This window comes from Pecten maximus, chromosome 8 (assembly GCF_902652985.1).
Source record: "Pecten maximus chromosome 8, xPecMax1.1, whole genome shotgun sequence".
Lineage (NCBI taxonomy): Eukaryota > Metazoa > Mollusca > Bivalvia > Pectinida > Pectinidae > Pecten > Pecten maximus.
In genome coordinates this window covers 13012599-13030607 of record NC_047022.1, presented here as the reverse complement: position 1 = coordinate 13030607, position 18009 = coordinate 13012599, and the positions used below count along the sequence as shown (strand labels likewise).

General features: G+C 36.5%; 1 protein-coding gene across 3 annotated transcripts in view; it reads left to right on the top strand.

Annotated features, from left to right (window-relative positions):
* LOC117332496 (citron Rho-interacting kinase-like) overlaps positions 1-18009 on the top strand; it is a 62207-nt gene that overhangs the window by 10051 nt on the left and 34147 nt on the right. For 2 of the 3 annotated variants that reach the window (XM_033891428.1, XM_033891426.1), the window contains exons 10-20: positions 53-371; positions 873-1000; positions 1424-1586; positions 3581-3706; positions 4618-4725; positions 5137-5211; positions 5483-5566; positions 7413-7538; positions 8839-8922; positions 10843-10959; positions 13841-13971. In XM_033891428.1, coding sequence (XP_033747319.1) covers positions 53-371; positions 873-1000; positions 1424-1586; positions 3581-3706; positions 4618-4725; positions 5137-5211; positions 5483-5566; positions 7413-7538; positions 8839-8922; positions 10843-10959; positions 13841-13971 — 1461 coding nt within the window. The remainder of the gene's footprint in view (positions 1-52; positions 372-872; positions 1001-1423; positions 1587-3580; positions 3707-4617; positions 4726-5136; positions 5212-5482; positions 5567-7412; positions 7539-8838; positions 8923-10842; positions 10960-13840; positions 13972-18009) is intronic. The other variant, XM_033891427.1, reaches the window with a different exon arrangement.

The window sequence follows — 18009 nt, the reverse complement described above, 5'->3', positions numbered from 1 at the left end:
TATCTCTGAAAAAAATAGTGGAAAATATGATTTTTTTTCCCAAATATTTCAGTAATCAAGGTTGCAGTACTAGTGGGTCGGACTCCTCAGAGACTGACTTTTCCTCTACGGAGACAGAATACTGTGTCCCTGCCAGGCGTTCACACAACTCTGGACACGCCGACCTTCAGGTTACTCTCACTGTCAAGGTCGCAGAACTACAAACTATGAAGGAGACCTGCCACAAGCTGGAGGAATCCGAGTGTCACCTGAGGACAGAAGTGGAGCATCTAAGATTCACAGGACAGGAGAAAGAGGAAGAACTCTCTCGACTGAACATTGAGAACGAAGGGCTTCAGGTCGACCTACAAAGATATGTGGAAAGATCTCAGGTAAGGGATGTCAGGGTTATTAATTGAGAGTTTTTCTAGTCATATTTTTTGTGGGAAAAAAAATCTACCTCAAAATCTTTTGCTGTGAGCTGGAATATGCTTTGAATGTCTTTGGACGGGAATATATTATACAGTTGTTTCATGCCTCATCAGTCAACAGTCAAACTGTTTTCACAAGGTTTTGGTACTGACCAGGTGAACTGTTTCCCAGAGGAATGTTCTGACTCATTTGTTTATTTGTTTACAATCATTCCCTCTTGTTCCTGTGTCAACCAATTAAGAAGGTAAAAAATGAGGTCATTGTTATTGTAAATAGGATTTTGACATTGTTACTGTAACAAATTAATTTTCAATCTGATTGTCATGAAATTTCATACTTTTGTTCTCAATTACTCACTCTTTATATAATGTTTAAACATATCAAAATACATTTAGTTCCTTACACTGAAAGGTTTGTAGTGTCTGCAATGCATTATTGAAATGTATATTTTATTGTGACAGGATTTGAAAGCTCAGCTAGATGTAGCACTTCATGAGAAAGACCGGTTGGAACTGAATGCTGAGAATCTATATGTTGAAATTAAAGACATGCAGACAGAGGCAAAGCAGATAGAAACCGAAATCCGCAGGTATAAACTTTACTTACGTACTAAGGGAGGGAACTCATGCCAACGTTAATACAATAGGGGAGATTAGAGATGCTGATTCATGATAATAATTTGTAAGGTTTGCAGTCAAACCCAGGGAAAGCAATCTATGAATGTGAGACAACCCATACCAAGGTAGTACATATTTTAAACAATATATATTTTTCATTATTCAAATTGTGTTAGCTGGATCCAGGGAAACATTTGTAAAGGAAGGATGTGCCTCCCTTCTTTCCTGGGAAGCTTTGTTGTAGAGTCAAAAGATAATGGAAATTTCATATTTTAGTAACTTTTAAAAGCTAAAATCTAGAATTTTGGCAGATAAATGTTAGTGTGTTTTGGTCCCATTCAATAAAGCAAAATGACTATAAAGGCCTATTGGGCCTCTTGCTTGCTGTCTTTCAGGTCAGAGATGGAAGAGATGCAGGATGTTGTTGTTGAATTGGAGCAAACTAACTGTAACCTGCGTACTAAACTCCGGAGTCGAGAAAAACAACTCTCATTATGTAGGGAGCAGCTTGAAAATCAGCAACAACAAAATTCAAAACTCCAAAGAAAGCTAGATAAGGTATAAAGGCATAGACATTGAATTGTAGTGTAATGGTATACAGGAGAATAGTCTTATTTATATCACATGAACCAAAGTCACCAAGATATCTAGAGACTATGGTGTAACTATTTTGTTGTCAATATTTCATTTATGTTGTCTTGCGTGCGACTTATTTGTGAAGCGAGACATAGGTGTTACTTTTCTGGCGATGGCTATGACAGCATCAGCTTCAACGTTTTTCTATAAATACATAAGCTATCATAATGACACCTGGGGTATACTTGTATCTATATATAACCATCAGGGGTCGACATTAACGCTTGTCCGATTGTCCGGTACCAGACGAAATTGATGTCGGACAAGTGAAATCATTAAAGTACTTGTCCGACGGGACAAGTAACAAATCTGTCATTGTGTTTTATTTATGTTATATTCTGAAGTCAAAACTGATTCAATACTCACTGTAAAATGAGTAAAAACTCCTTTAAATTGTGTTAACCATCGAACGGAAGTGAGTTGATCATGCTTATTAAAGCTTCATTCGGAACTACATAGAAATGATGGTAGACTTCGAGGGCTCTCGAAAACATGTAATCGGTATCACTAGTATGTTTGAATCGCATGTGTTTATAGTTTAGTCGAACAGTTCTCCTTGAAAGTTAATTATTTTAGAGTACTTCATTCATCTGCTTTTAGGTAAAAAAAGGATGGTTTGGTAAAACTTAAATAATTTGTAATAATACTTTCTTGCTGTTTTATTGTTGTTAGTAATTATTATGAGTCGAAATTATGGCTTGCAGTGCTTACCTCTACTTTATAATAAATCATCTCGCTGTTTACACATAACAGATAGAAAGTAGAAACACATGTAGGACAAGTGATTATTTCATTCGGACAAGTGAATTTATCTTATCACTTGTCCGAAGGGACAAGTGCAGAAAAAAGTTAATGTCGACCCCTGACCATCCCAACTTAAACAAAAACTTACTGTTAATTACTGTTAATTAGACTTAGTTTATTAACAGGGCCATGTTTAAGTTTTCCTTTTAACTCTACATTGAGCTGAATTTCTCTCTAAGTACATAGGCTATCATAATGACACCTGGACTATTCTTGTAAAAAAATCTATATATATAATTAACCATCCCAATGTACGTTTCAGATTCAAATTTCAACTAAACTTTACTGATGATGGGACCATGTTAAAGTTTTCTGTTCAGCTGGGGATTGAGCTTAATTTCTCACTTTTAGCTTGCCTCTTGAGCAGAGGGGGAGTTTATGTTGTCAGCCCAGCGTCTGTGTTGGTTTCAGCGGTGGTTAACCAAATGTTAGGTTATTGGTGAAAGTGTTGAAAGGCATCAGTAAACTCCTTCATAAGTGTACTAGGGTTGTAATATTTGTATTTGCTAACAGTGTGTTGTAGAAGTGTTTAACATGGAGAAGAACACTAATACTGTGGGTAGAAATTGATATTATTATTAGCTCACCGGTTACGAATAACCGAAATCTAATTCTGTCACCCCGGCGTCGGCGTCCCACCCCAAAACTTTAAAGTTTTTGGGGTAAGTTTTTGGAAAGCTTGTAAGTCCAAAAGTATACACCTCATGCCCTTCTAAATTGGTTTATACATTCATTAGAGGTCAAAGAGTGATGTTATAGGAAAATCATGCAGATAAAATTTGCGATTTTTTTTTTTGGCATTTTACCATTTAGTTGAGTTACTTTTTTTGACACAAAAACCCACTTTAAAGATTATAGGGGTATGTTTTGGAAAGCTTGTAAGTCCACACCCTTCTTATTTGGTTTATACATCCATTAGAGGTCTAGGAGCGATATTATGTGACATACAATTTCAAAATGACATGCTTATACATACATAAAAAAATGAATGCATAGTGTGATTGCTGCCGCCGGTGAGCTTTCGCAATCATTGAATGCACTTGTGTTGTACTTGTGGAGGATGGTATACTATCGGTAATATATTTATACTCTGATAAATGTTTGTGTTACAGGAGCAACGAAAGTCCATTGATGGTATGAAGCGTGACTTTTCAAACATGGAGAAACGAAATGAGGCATGGAGGGGTAAAATGGAGGAAAAAAACATGGAGGTGATGGATCTCAACAATAAAATTCAGGTAAGTATCAGTCATACATACAAGGTGTACCAAACAGTCCAAAAATCAATTAAAGGAGGATGGTAGATATCTTAATATGTATAAATAGGGTCTAGTTAGTAATAACGATGTTATAATCCAATATAGGTACTGGATCCTAACAAACAAATGTTCGTTGGATGCGTATTACTAGAAATAGATAATTGTCAAGTAGTAATAACGACAGTACAGACAAGTAAAATGTTTAATTTTCGAGGCAATCTGCCCCTTTATCAAGATACAGGTAAATTACAAACGATCACATATAATATAACATGGAACAGTTACACAAATATAGTGGGTATAAACTACAATAAATATTGTTATGTTGTAAAAACAATCCTCTCGGCCAATAATTAATTCGCCTAGGGCCTTTTATAATTAATTAGAAAACATCTTAGGTGGTGTACAGATGGTAAACGTAAATAAATGAATAAATAAATAATATAACTAAAAGGTTTAACAAAATAACATCGCGAGTTGAATTGATGAATTTAATGTGTATAAATAGATATAGATTAGATGTAAATATATTTTATGCAAGAATTTTTTCTGATTTTCTTTGTTATATTGTTGGATCCATTGCCATCCATCCTTGCATTTGCCTGAGGAACTATTTTGGGCTGAAAACCATCCAGCGTGTCATTACCTATTGGATAGATTTATTTATTGGTATTTTTTGCTATATATATATAGATATAATGGTTTTCATACCGACAGCTTGGCATTGAGATAATAGCAGCACTTTCCCACTTTGTTAAATTGGTTTTAATTGCTAGCTTAAATGTAAACTAGCATGAAACACCAAAGTGTATGACTGTTACAAAGCTATACGGTATGTCCCAGTGAAGTTTATCTAATACTGTAAACGAAGCATTGTGATCGTGTTGTAGGAGTTGGATGAGCTGCTGGATGCTTACCAGCTTCAGGAGAAAGATTTCATGGCGAGGGAACAGGAACTACTCCATCGTGTAGATGGCGGTGGCCTCATAGACAAAATGGTAAACTGTCAAATACGTTATCAGAACATTATTTTATGTCAAATAGAAATTCGTAGAAATATTGATTCACAGGTTTAGTGTAAGTATTTTTTTTAGAGGAAAATGGAAAATAAAGGAAAAACAAGAGACAAACTTTCTATTTGTTTTAGTCAGTTTTCTGATTTAAAAATTTATGGCAGAAGTTCTGAAAGTTTTGTAATTACCTGACTTATCCTACTTTTGTTTTAGAAAGTTATATAATAACTAATAACTGGGGATAAAATCATCCCAGGAAGAAGAACAAAAGCTGAAAATATCTTTAATATCAATCAGGGTTTCTGGTAAATCCAACTAGTTCTGGTGACTACCGTGAACAACAAAAGTAACGGTAGACATTTAAGTCAAGTGTGACACTTCATGGTTTTATTACAGGAATTGCGAGTATGGTTGAAGTCTTGTCCAATGCAGGAAAGTAAAGATTCAGAAAATAGGAAAAGGAGGATTGAGGTATGATATCTTTGACAAGTCTTTCTGTTACTGTAGAGTTTTAAGTCACATTTGATTATGCAGCCACATAGAGAGAAGTTGATCGTTTGTTTTTATACCTGTCATCCAGTTTGACCATCAATTTGAATGTATAGCTGTAACAAGTGTCTTCACAAAACCAGGACCAAATTACCAAGTAAATTAATTAGGTGAGCATTTGAAGAAATTTGGCAACAGCTAATAGATGGAATACATTTGTATAAAATATTAATAACTGAGTTGTTTTGCACAGGAGCTGGAACAGCGTGTGAAAATGCAGGACATTCAGGCAGAGGAGTGGACAGAGAAGGAGAGTAGCTTACAAGAAACCATAGATGTAGGTTTCGATATGTACCATAAATATATACTAAGATATTTACCATAGATTTATACATAAGATATGTACCATAGATATATACCTTAGTTATGTACCATAGATATGTACCATAGATACCTACCTAAGATATGTACCATAGATACCTACCTAAGATATGTACCATAGATACCTACCCAAGATATGTACTATAGATACCTAACCAAGATATGTACCATAGATATCTACCTAAGATATGTACCATAGATACCTACCCAAGATATGTACCATAGATACCTACCCAAGATATGTACCATAGATATGTACCATAGATATGTACCTAAGATATGTACCATAGATATGTACCTAAGATATGTACCATAGATATGTACCTAAGATATGTACCATAGATATGTACCTACCTAAGATATGTACCATAGATACATACCTAAGTTATGTACCATAGATACCTACCTAAGATATGTACCATAGATATATACCTAAGTTATGTACCATAGATACCTACCCAAGATATGTACCATAGATACCTACCTAAGATATGTACCATAGATATATACCAAAGATATGTACCATAGATACATACCTAAGTTATGTACCTTAGATACATACCTAAGATATGTACTATAGATACCTACCCAAGATATGTACCATATATACCTACCTAAGATATGTACCATAGATATATACCAAAGATATGTACCATAGATACATACCTAAGTTATGTACCATAGATACATACCTAAGATATGTACCATAGATACCTACCCAAGATATGTACCATAGATACCTACCTAAGATATGTACCATAGATATATACCAAAGATATGTACCATAGATACATACCTAAGTTATGTACCATAGATATGTACCATAGATACATACCTAAGATATGTACCATAGATATATACCTAAGATATGTACCTAAGATATGTACCATAGATATATACCAAAGATATGTACCATAGATACCTACCTAAGATATGTACCATAGATATATACCAAAGATATGTACCATAGATACATACCTAAGTTATGTACCATAGATACATACCTAAGATATGTACCATAGATACCTACCCAAGATATGTACCATAGATATATACCAAAGATATGTACCATAGATACCTACCCAAGATATGTACCATAGATACCTACCTAAGATATGTACCATAGATACCTACCTAAGATATGTACCATAGATACCTACCCAAGATATGTACCATAGATACCTACCCAAGATATGTACCATAGATTCCTACCTAAGATATGTACCATAGATACCTACCTAAGATATGTACCATAGATACCTTCCCAAGATATGTACCATAGATACCTTCCCAAGATATGTACCATAGATACCTTCCCAAGATATGTACCATAGATATCTACCTAAGATATGTACCATAGATTCCTACCTAAGATATGTACCATAGATACATACCTAAGATATGTACCATAGATATCTACCTAAGATATGTACCATAGATACCTACCTAAGATATGTACCATAGATACCTACCTAAGATATGTACCATAGATTCCTACCTAAGATATGTACCATAGATACCTTCCCAAGATATGTACCATAGATACATTGTTTAAATGTCCCTTAATACCAGACTCAAACTGTCATGTCAATGTCTTTAACAGATGTCGTTAGATAAATATTATATTCAACAATTTCCAATAAAAGGACATGCAGAGATGCCTGATCTAAGACGCATCCCACAATTTCTGTGACATGCTTAGTATCTTTCCTCATGATGTATATGATAGGAGTTCTGGTTTCATTTGACTTAATTAAGGAGTCAATGATTACCAAAAAATGTGTCTCTTTTCTGGATTTTAGCAACTACAGAGAGAGATGGACACACTCCTACAGGAGCTGAAAACATCTGAGAAATCCAAACATGGACTCTCTCATCAGATGCAATTCCACCAGGAAGAAGTGAAACAACTAAAACAGAGACTACAGGTATGGACTGAGCTCAAATGTACAGGTCAAAAACAACTCGGAGACTACAGGTACAGACTGAACTAAAATGTACAGGTCAAAAACAACTCACAGACTACAGGTAGGTACTGAGCTCAAATGCAGGCCTCAAATTTAACACTGAATTACTTGCTATTTGTAAGAAGATGTTGGAGAATAGATAGTAAAAAATATATATGCTTTCTTTTTTCAGCAAGTGGTTTCATCAGATGCAAACTGTAACAATTATATAACAAATTAATCCAATTAGTCAGTTCTTACTATAATGTCTATATACATTCTCACATACACATGATCAATCACATTTTCATATCAAAACACATATCTTAATTGACTTTGGAGATTACATAGAAAATAAAAAGACATTTTAGCAAGTACAAATTTAAGGTGATTGCTGTTTTTAGCAAGTGACATAAAATGTTGAATTCAAGGCCTGAAATGTACAGGTCAAAAACAACTCGTAGAATACAGGTAAGTACTGAGCTCAAATGTACAGATGAAAAATAACTCGGAACTTCAGGTATGGACTGAACTCAAATGTACAGGTCAAAAACTACTCAGAGAATACAGGTTAGTACTGAGCTCAAATATACAGGTCAAAAACAACTCGGAGACTACAGGTATGGACTGAGCTCAAATGTACAGGTCAAAAACTTCTCGGAGACTACAGGTAAGTACTGAGCTCAAATGTACAGGTCAAAAACAATTCAGAGACTACAGGTACAGACTGAGCTCAAATGTTCAGGTCAAAAAACAACTAGGAGACTACAGGTACGGACTGATCTCAAATGTACAGGTCAAAAACAACTTGGAGAATACAGGTATGGACTGAGCTCAAATGTACAGGTCAAAAACTACTCGGAGACTACAGGTTAGTACTGAGCTCAAATGTACAGGTCAAAAACAACTTGGAGACTACATGTTCGGACTGAGCTCAAATGTACAGGTCAATATCAAAAGATCTATTGACCTGATATTGTTTTCTTTTTCATCCTGGTAAAGTTATTTTTTACAGGACTTTAGCATCACTCATTGCGGTCATTTGAGAATGATTTCCTGGGCCTGTGTAACAATGTTAATTATGCCGTCTGATATTTTAATACAAATATTTTTCTGTGTTCCAAGGCATTTGCTGTATTGTTCAATTATGTAGCCCTATATTTGGACCTATAATAATAATAATGGTCTTTATTTATACTTGATAACATGTTGAGCTTAAAAACTCGTCTTACACATGGTCAAGATAAGTATTATTAAGTACTATTTCTTTTCACTTTGCCAGGATCTGTGTGAGAATGTTAAACAAGTGAATCAAAATGAGGATGAAAAGGCTAAACATACCTCCCTGGTAGAGAAGCGAGTCAAGGTAAGTAACTCTTGTTTCAGGAAGTTAAGTGCTTATCAACAACCATTAAGACATAAATGTAGCATCCTAGACAGTGCTATCCAAAGTGAAAGTGCAGCAAGCTACTACTACTTTATTGTTTACATTAACAACTTATGTAGAAAATATTACCTATGACTTAACAAAATAAACACAAATTAGCCTTTTGACTATAATCAACAATGGGGAAGAGGGAGCACATTTTTTCTGCCGACACAAAAAGAGTTTATAAACCAAATATTTAAGGCTGCTTTGGGTAGGATTTGCAGTCATTGCTACTGTGTTTTTTAGGGCTATTCTAAAATGATCTGTGTGGGAAGGGTGGGAGGCAAATTTGAATTAAAATTTGATGGGTGGTGGGAGTAAAGTGCTGTTTTTCTAGTATTCCTTTTACTGAATGTGGTTTTATATTTAATGGGTGGTGGGGTGTCTGAAAAACCAATTCCCACACAGATAATTTTGGAACAGACCTTAGGGAAAATGAGACCAAGAAAAGGTAAAAATCTCAGGTCTCACTAAGGGCGGAACTGTTATTAATTACTTTTAGTTTACAGTTTTACTTTTCATTGGCAGTATTTTCATACACCTTTCTGTGACTTGCAGAATTTCTATAATTTGAAACTTAGTATTTTTGAAGGGGGGGGGGGGGGGGGGGGGGAGGGTTAAGCTGTTCATTGTCAATCCTAAAAATTGTTTGTGACAAAGAATGATGTTTATTATCTACTATATATGATATGAAGATATGAGAATGTTGTAATAGTTGCTAATTGCAATAATGGTTTGCAATGGACATTTTCTGCATGGTTATTTCTTTGGCAGTGATGCCCGTTATCCATCCTAAATGGAAAATAGAAATATTACAGAGAGTAATTGAACAAATCATACAAACATACATACACAGGTCTACTTATACGGAAACAGATACTGAAGATCTTTTATCTATTTAGCTTAATTATGTTCATTGATCATCATTTGTATTACCATTTCAATTTTTAGCTCACCTGTCCAAAGGGCCTAAGCAATACACGCCCATAGGGCCTCTTGTTTATGAATACAGGCAGCCATATTATGCTTTTGCACATGTTGCTGAATTTATCACAAGAAAATATATGCAATGTTGTGTTTGTCAGCCAGAGAAATGTCACACAAGGAAATTACATAGTGTGAGCAACGGAAATGATGAATCCATGATATGAGAAAATATGTTTTGTGATTTCTGTGAGAGAGAAAAGATGATACAAGTTTATTTACAATTACAACCAGAATTACCAAATCAGAAAAGTAATAGTAACTGTTGTAATTTATATCACAAAATCAACGTAAACATAGGTGAATGTAAGGATGACCCTGACTGATGTTGTGGTAAACGTAAGGATGACCCTGACTGATGTTCTGGTAAATGTAAGGATGACCCTGACTGATGTTGTGGTAAACATAAGGATGACCCTGACTGATGTTGTGGTTAACGTTAGGATGACCCTGACTGATGTTGTGGTAAACATAAGGATGACCCTGACTGATGTTGTGGTAAATGTAAGGATGACCCTGACTGATGTTGTGGTAAACATAAGGATGACCCTGACTGATGTTGTGGTAAACATATGGATGACCCTGACTGATGCTGTGGTAAACGTATGGATGACCCTGACTGATGTTGTGGTAAATGTATGGATGATTCTGACTGATGTTGTGGTAAACGTATGGATGATTCTGACTGATGTTGTGGTAAGTGTATGGATGACCCTGACTGATGTTGTGGTAAGTGTATGGATGACCCTGACTGATGTGGTAAACGTATGGATGGTCCTGACTGATGTTGTGGTAAACATATAGATGACCCTGACTGATGTTGTGGTAAACATATGGATGCCCCTGACTGATGTTGTGTGTTTGGGATTGAAGGACCTTGAAGCAGATGTTGAGCTCTTGCGTACTGAGAGGAGGCGTCTGCTAGCTGATGTTATAAAGTTCCAGGAGGAGGTGGATAACAAAACCTTCAAGGTTGCAGAGCTTGAAAGGGTAGGGATAACACTGCATGTAGTGCATGAGCTGGTGTAGGCTTCGCTGCTTCTTTGTTTTCTCTTTGTTTTCCCTTCACTTGTTCTTGTTCAAATTTATTGGCTTTTTCCTTTTAGTTTGTTATTGTTTAGCAGTTAAATGGTAATTTGTTTGTCGCTGATACTCCCAGATGGGCTGTTGATCTTTTATTACTGTCAATGTACATGTAAACATTTTAATTATTTGATCACAAGTTTCCAGTAAATTCTGTTTTGCAGGATATTTCATAGAATCATTATAATGAAAGCATAATCTAAATTCTTATTTGTAATAATGTAATAAATGAATTGTATTTCCTTTTTTTGTTTATGATGGTTTACTTTTTGAAACTGACTGAACTTTGTTGTTTACTAATCTTCTAGCATGTCTTCTTTAGTTTGTATCAAATTTATCATTTCATTAAAATATTATTAACCAGGGGCGCCATTAATCTGGTTTTCTCCTTATACAACCACACTATCTCGCTGTCCCACTGAACAGCCACAAAGGCCTGTTCAGATTAATACTTCATTAAAAAAAAAAGATGGATAAATTTTTCAGCAGAAAGAGAAATGCACTGTGTTATATGGCAGTAGTTTAAGAATATACTTTTGATTTTTTAAATTTCAGTTTTAGAGCAATTAAATCCCATTTTCTATTGTGATTCTAGTAGACGATATAAGATCTGTGCTTTCAGTATGATATTACTGTATCAACATAAAATCACACAAATTCAGATCATCATATATAATATTAATACATTTAAAGCCAGAAGCTTGTGAAAATTAAGATATACTTCTGGTGCTCAAAATTTATGAATAACAAATACCAGACTGGAGTCTTCTCAACCCAAAGATCTTAAAAAAAAAAAAAAACTTTCTGTCATGATTATAAAGATGCATCATTTTGGAATTTTTATGAAAATGTTATAAGTACAGTATGAAAAAAGGAAATATTTATAGACAATTGAAATAATAATATTGAATATTTTCTCTGATGCAAGTTTTGAAATATTTAAATATGTATTTGAGGTTTTGCACAAACTAAGTACTAGTACCTGACTGGTCTGTCCTCTATTCCCTGTTGTCTGTCCTGTATCCCCAGTTGTCTGCATGTCTGTCCTGTATCCCCTGTTGTCTGCGTGTCTGTCCTGTATCCTCTGTTGTCTGCGTGTCTGTCCTGTATCCTCTGTTGTCTGCATGTCTGTCCTGTATCCCCTGTTGTCTGCGTGTCTGTCCTGTATCCCCTGTTGTCTGCTTGTCTGTCCTGTATCCCCTGTTGTCTGCGTGTCTGTCCTGTATCCCCTGTCGTCTGCGTGTCTGTCCTCTATCCCCTGTTGTCTGTCCTCTATCCCCTGTTGTCTGTCCTCTATCCCCTGCATGTCTGTCCTCTATCCCCTGTTGTCTGTCCTCTATTCCCTGTTGTCTGCTTGTCTGTCCTCTATCCCCTGTTGTCTGTCATCTATCCCCTGTTGTCTGTCCTCTATTCCCTGTTGTCTGCATGTCTGTCCTCTATACCCTGTTGTCTGTCCTCTATCCCCTGTTGTCTGTCCTCTATTCCCTGTTGTCTGCTTGTCTGTCCTCTATCCCCTGTTGTCTGCTTGTCTGTCCTCCATCCCCTGTCGCCTGCATGTCTGTCCTCCATCCCCTGTCGTCTGCGTGTCTGTCCTTTATCCCCTGTTGTCTGCGTGTCTGTCCTCCATCCCCTGTTGTCTGTCTTCTATCCCCTGTTGTCTGCGTGTCTGTCCTCTATCCCCTGTTGTCTGTGTGTCTGTCCTCTATCCCCTGTTGTCTGTCCTGTATCCCCTGTCGTCTGTGTGTCTGTCCTGTATCCCCTGTTGTCTGTGTGTCTGTCCTCTATCCCCTGTCGTCTGTGTGTCTGTCCTCTATCCCCTGTTGTCTGTGTGTCTATCCTTTATTCCCTGTTGTCTGTGTGTCTGTCCTCCATCCCCTGTCGCCTGCATGTCTGTCCTCCATCCCCTGTTGTCTGTGTGTCTGTCCTCTATCCCCTGTTGTCTGTGTGTCTGTCCTCCATCCCCTGTTGTCTGTGTGTCTATCCTCTATCCCCTGTTGTCTGTCCTGTATCCCCTGTTGTCTGTCTGTCTGTCCTCTATCCCCTGTTGTCTGTCTTGTATCCCCTGTTGTGTGTCCTCTATCCCCTGTTGTCTGCATGTCTGTCCTCCATCCCCTGTTGTCTGTGTGTCTGTCCTCTATCCCCTGTTGTCTGTCCTGTATCCCGTGTTGTCTGTGTGTCTGTCCTCTATCCCCTGTTGTCTGTGTGTCTGTCCTCTATCCCCTGTTGTTTGCGTGTCTGTCCTCTTTCCCCTGTTGTCTGTGTGTCTGTCCTGTATCCCCTGTTGTCTGTGTGTCTGTCCTGTATCCCCTGTTGTCTGTCCTGTATCCCCTGTTGTCTGTGTGTCTGTCCTCTATCCCCTGTTGTCTGTCCTGTATCCCCTGTTGTCTGTGTGTCTCTCCTGTATCCCCTGTTGTCTGTCCTGTATCCCCTGTTGTCTGTGTGTCTGTCCTGTATCCCCTGTTGTCTGTCTTGTATCCCCTGTTGTCTGTCTTGTATCCCCTGTTGTCTGTCCTCTATCCCCTGTTGTCTGTCTTGTATCCCCTGTTGTCTGTCTTGTATCCCCTGTTGTCTGTCCTCTATCCCCTGTCGTCTGTGTGTCTGTCCTCTATCCGCTGTTGTCTGTGTGTCTGTCCTCTATCCCCTGTTGTCTGCGTGTCTGTCCTCTATCCCCTGTTGTCTGCGTGTCTGTCCTCTAACCCCTGTTGTCTGCGTTTCTGTCTTTAGCTATCGGTGTATCAGCTTGTAGTGCATGCTAGATTAACACTCTGTTGTGTCTGGTGATTACCAGGTTCATACTCATGTTACGCAGACCTTATCCCGTCTGACGTCCCGTCTGGAGAGACTCGAGAGACAACTCTCTGACTCCCGTGACAGAGAGGTCGAAGTCAGGCTGCGCACCAAGGAGCATGCAGACTTCAGGTAAAGTAAAAATGTTATAGTTTTGTTCTGGTGTAAAAATTGGATGAAGGTGGCAAGAGTGTAGTCACTAAAATGTCACATTTAAAATCTAAGACTAGTCACTGAAATGTCACACTTAAAATCCAAGACAAGTCACTGAAATGTCACACTTAAAATCCAAGACTAGTCACTGAAATGTCACACTTAAAATCAAGACTAGTCACTGAAATGTCACATTTATAATCCAAGACTTGTTACTGAAATGTCACACTTAAATCAAACCCAAGATTAGTCACTGAAATGTCAGCCTTAAAATCCAAGACTAGTCACTAAAATGTCACACTTAAAATCCAAGATTAGTCACTGAAATGTTACACTTAAAATCCAAGACAAGTCACTGAAATGTCACACTTAAAATCCAGGACTAGTCACTGAAATGTCACACTTAAAATCCAAGACTTGTCACTGAAATGTCACTCTTAAAATCCAAGACTAGTCACTGAAATGTTACACTTAAAATCCAAGACTAGTCACTGAAATGTCACACTTAAAATCCAAGACTAGTCACTGAAATGTCACACTTAAAATCCAAGATTAGTCACTGAAATGTTACACTTAAAATCCAAGACAAGTCACTGAAATGTCACACTTAAAATCCAGGACTAGTCACTGAAATGTCACACTTAAAATCCAAGACTTGTCACTGAAATGTCACACTTAAAATCCAAGACTAGTCACTGAAATGTTACACTTAAAATCCAAGACTAGTCACTGAAATGTCACACTTAAAATCCAAGACTAGTCACTGAAATGTCACACTTAAAATCCAAGACTTGTCACTGAAATGTCACACTTAAAATCCAAGACTAGTCACTGAAATGTCACACTTAAAATCCAAGACTAGTCACTGAAATGTCACACTTAAAATCCAAGACTAGTCACTGAATTGTCACACTTAAAATCCAAGACTAGTCACTGAAATGTCACACTTAAAATCCAAGACAAGTCACTGAAATGTCACACTTAAAATCCAAGACTAATCACTGAAATGTCACACTTAAAATCCAAGACAAGTCACTGAAATGTCACACTTAAAATCCAAGACTAGTCACTGAAATGTCACACTTAAAATCCAAGACAAGTCACTGAAATGTCACACTTAAAATCCAAGACTTGTCACTGAAATGTCACACTTAAAATCCAAGACTAGTCACTGAAATGTCACACTTAAAATCCAAGACTAGTCACTGAAATGTCACACTTAAAATCCAAGACTTGTCACTGAAATGTCACACTTAAAATCCAAGACAAGTCACTGAAATGTCACACTTAAAATCCAAGACAAGTCACTGAAATGTCACACTTAAAATCCAAGACTAGTCACTGAAATGTCACACTTAAATCAAACCCAAGATTAGTCACTGAAATGTCAAACTTAAAATCAAGACTAGTCACTGAAATGTCACACTTAAAATCCAAGACTTGTCACTGAAATGTCACACTTAAAATCCAAGACAAGTCACTGAAATGTCACACTTAAAATCCAAGACAAGTCACTGAAATGTCACACTTAAAATCCAAGACTTGTCACTGAAATGTCACACTTAAAATCCAAGACTAGTCACTGAAATGTTACACTTAAAATCCAAGACTAGTCACTGAAATGTCATACTTAAAAATCAAGACTAGTCACTGAAATGTCACACTTAAAATCCAAGATTAGTCACTGAAATGTCACACTTAAAATCCAAGACTAGTCACTGAAATGTCACACTTAAAATCCAAGATTAGTCACTGAAATGTCACACTTAAAATCCAAGACCAGTCACTGAAATGTCACACTTAAAATCCAAGACTAGTCTCTAAAATGTCACACTTAAAATCCAAGACTAATCACTGAAATGTCACACTTAAAATCCAAGACAAGTCACTGAAATGTCACACTTAAAATCCAAGACTAATCACTGAAATGTCACACTTAAAATCCAAGACTAGTCACTGAAATGTCACACTTAAAATCCAAGACTTGTCACTGAAATGTCACACTTAAAATCCAAGACAAGTCACTGAAATATTAATGTCACACTTAAAATCCAAGACTAGTCACTGAAATGTCACACTTAAAATCCAAGACAAGTCACTGAAATGTCACACTTAAAATCCAAGACTAGTCACAGAAATGTCACACTTAAAATCCAAGATTAGTCACTGAAATGTCACACTTAAAATCCAAGACTTGTCACTGAAATGTCACACTTAAAATCCAAGACAGTCACTGAAATGTCACACTTAAAATCAAGATTAGTCACTGAAATGTCACACTTAAAATCCAAGACTAGTCACTGAAATGTCACACTTAAAATCCAAGACAAGTCACTGAAATGTCACACTTAAAATCCAAGACTAGTCACTGAAATGTTACACTTAAAATCCAAGGACTAGTCACTGAAATGTCACACTTAAAATCCAAGACTTGTCACTGAAATGTCACACTTAAAATCCAAGGCAGTCACTGAAATGTCACACTTAAAATCCAAGACAAGTCACTGAAATGTTACACTTAAAATCCAAGACAAGTCACTGAAATGTCACACTTAAAATCCAAGATTAGTCACTGAAATGTTACACTTAAAATCCAAGACTAGTCACTGAAATGTCACACTTAAAATCCAAGACTAATCACTGAAATGTCACACTAAAATCCAAGACAAGTCACTGAAATGTCACACTTAAAATCCAAGACTAGTCACTGAAATGTTACACTTAAAATCCAAGACTTGTCACTGAAATGTCACACTTAAAATCCAAGACAAGTCACTGAAATGTCACACTTAAAATCCAAGACTTGTCACTGAAATGTCACACTTAAAATCCAAGACTAGTCACTGAAATGTCACACTTAAAATCCAAGACAAGTCACTGAAATGTCACACTTAAAATCCAAGACAAGTCACTGAAATGTCACACTTATAATCCAAGACTAGTCACTGAAATGTCACATTTATAATCCAAGACTTGTTACTGAAATGTCACACTTAAATCAAACCCAAGATTAGTCACTGAAATGTCAGCCTTAAAATCCAAGACTAGTCACTAAAATGTCACACTTAAAATCCAAGATTAGTCACTGAAATGTTACACTTAAAATCCAAGACAAGTCACTGAAATGTCACACTTAAAATCCAGGACTAGTCACTGAAATGTCACACTTAAAATCCAAGACTTGTCACTGAAATGTCACACTTAAAATCCAAGACTAGTCACTGAAATGTTACACTTAAAATCCAAGACTAGTCACTGAAATGTCACACTTAAAATCCAAGACTAGTCACTGAAATGTCACACTTAAAATCCAAGACTTGTCACTGAAATGTCACACTTAAAATCCAAGACTAGTCACTGAAATGTCACACTTAAAATCCAAGACTAGTCACTGAATTGTCACACTTAAAATCCAAGACTAGTCACTGAAATGTCACACTTAAAATCCAAGACTTGTCACTGAAATGTCACACTTAAAATCCAAGACTAGTCACTGAAATATCACACTTAAAATCCAAGACTAGTCACTGAAATGTCACACTTAAAATCCAAGACTTGTCACTGAAATGTCACACTTAAAATCCAAGATTAGTCACTGAAATGTCACACTTAAAATCCAAGACAAGTCACTGAAATGTCACACTTAAAATCCAAGACTAGTCCCTGAAATGTCACACTTAAAATCCAAGACTTGTCACTGAAATGTCACACTTAAAATCCAAGACTTGTCACTGAAATGTCACACTTAAAATCCAAGACTAGTCACTGAAATGTCACACTTAAAATCCAAGACAAGTCACTGAAATGTCACACTTAAAATCCAAGACAAGTCACTGAAATGTCACACTTAAAATCCAAGACTAGTCACAGAAATGTCACACTTAAAATCCAAGATTAGTCACTGAAATGTCACACTTAAAATCCAAGACTTGTCACTGAAATGTCACACTTAAAATCCAAGACAGTCACTGAAATGTCACACTTAAAATCCAAGACTAGTCACTGAAATGTCACACT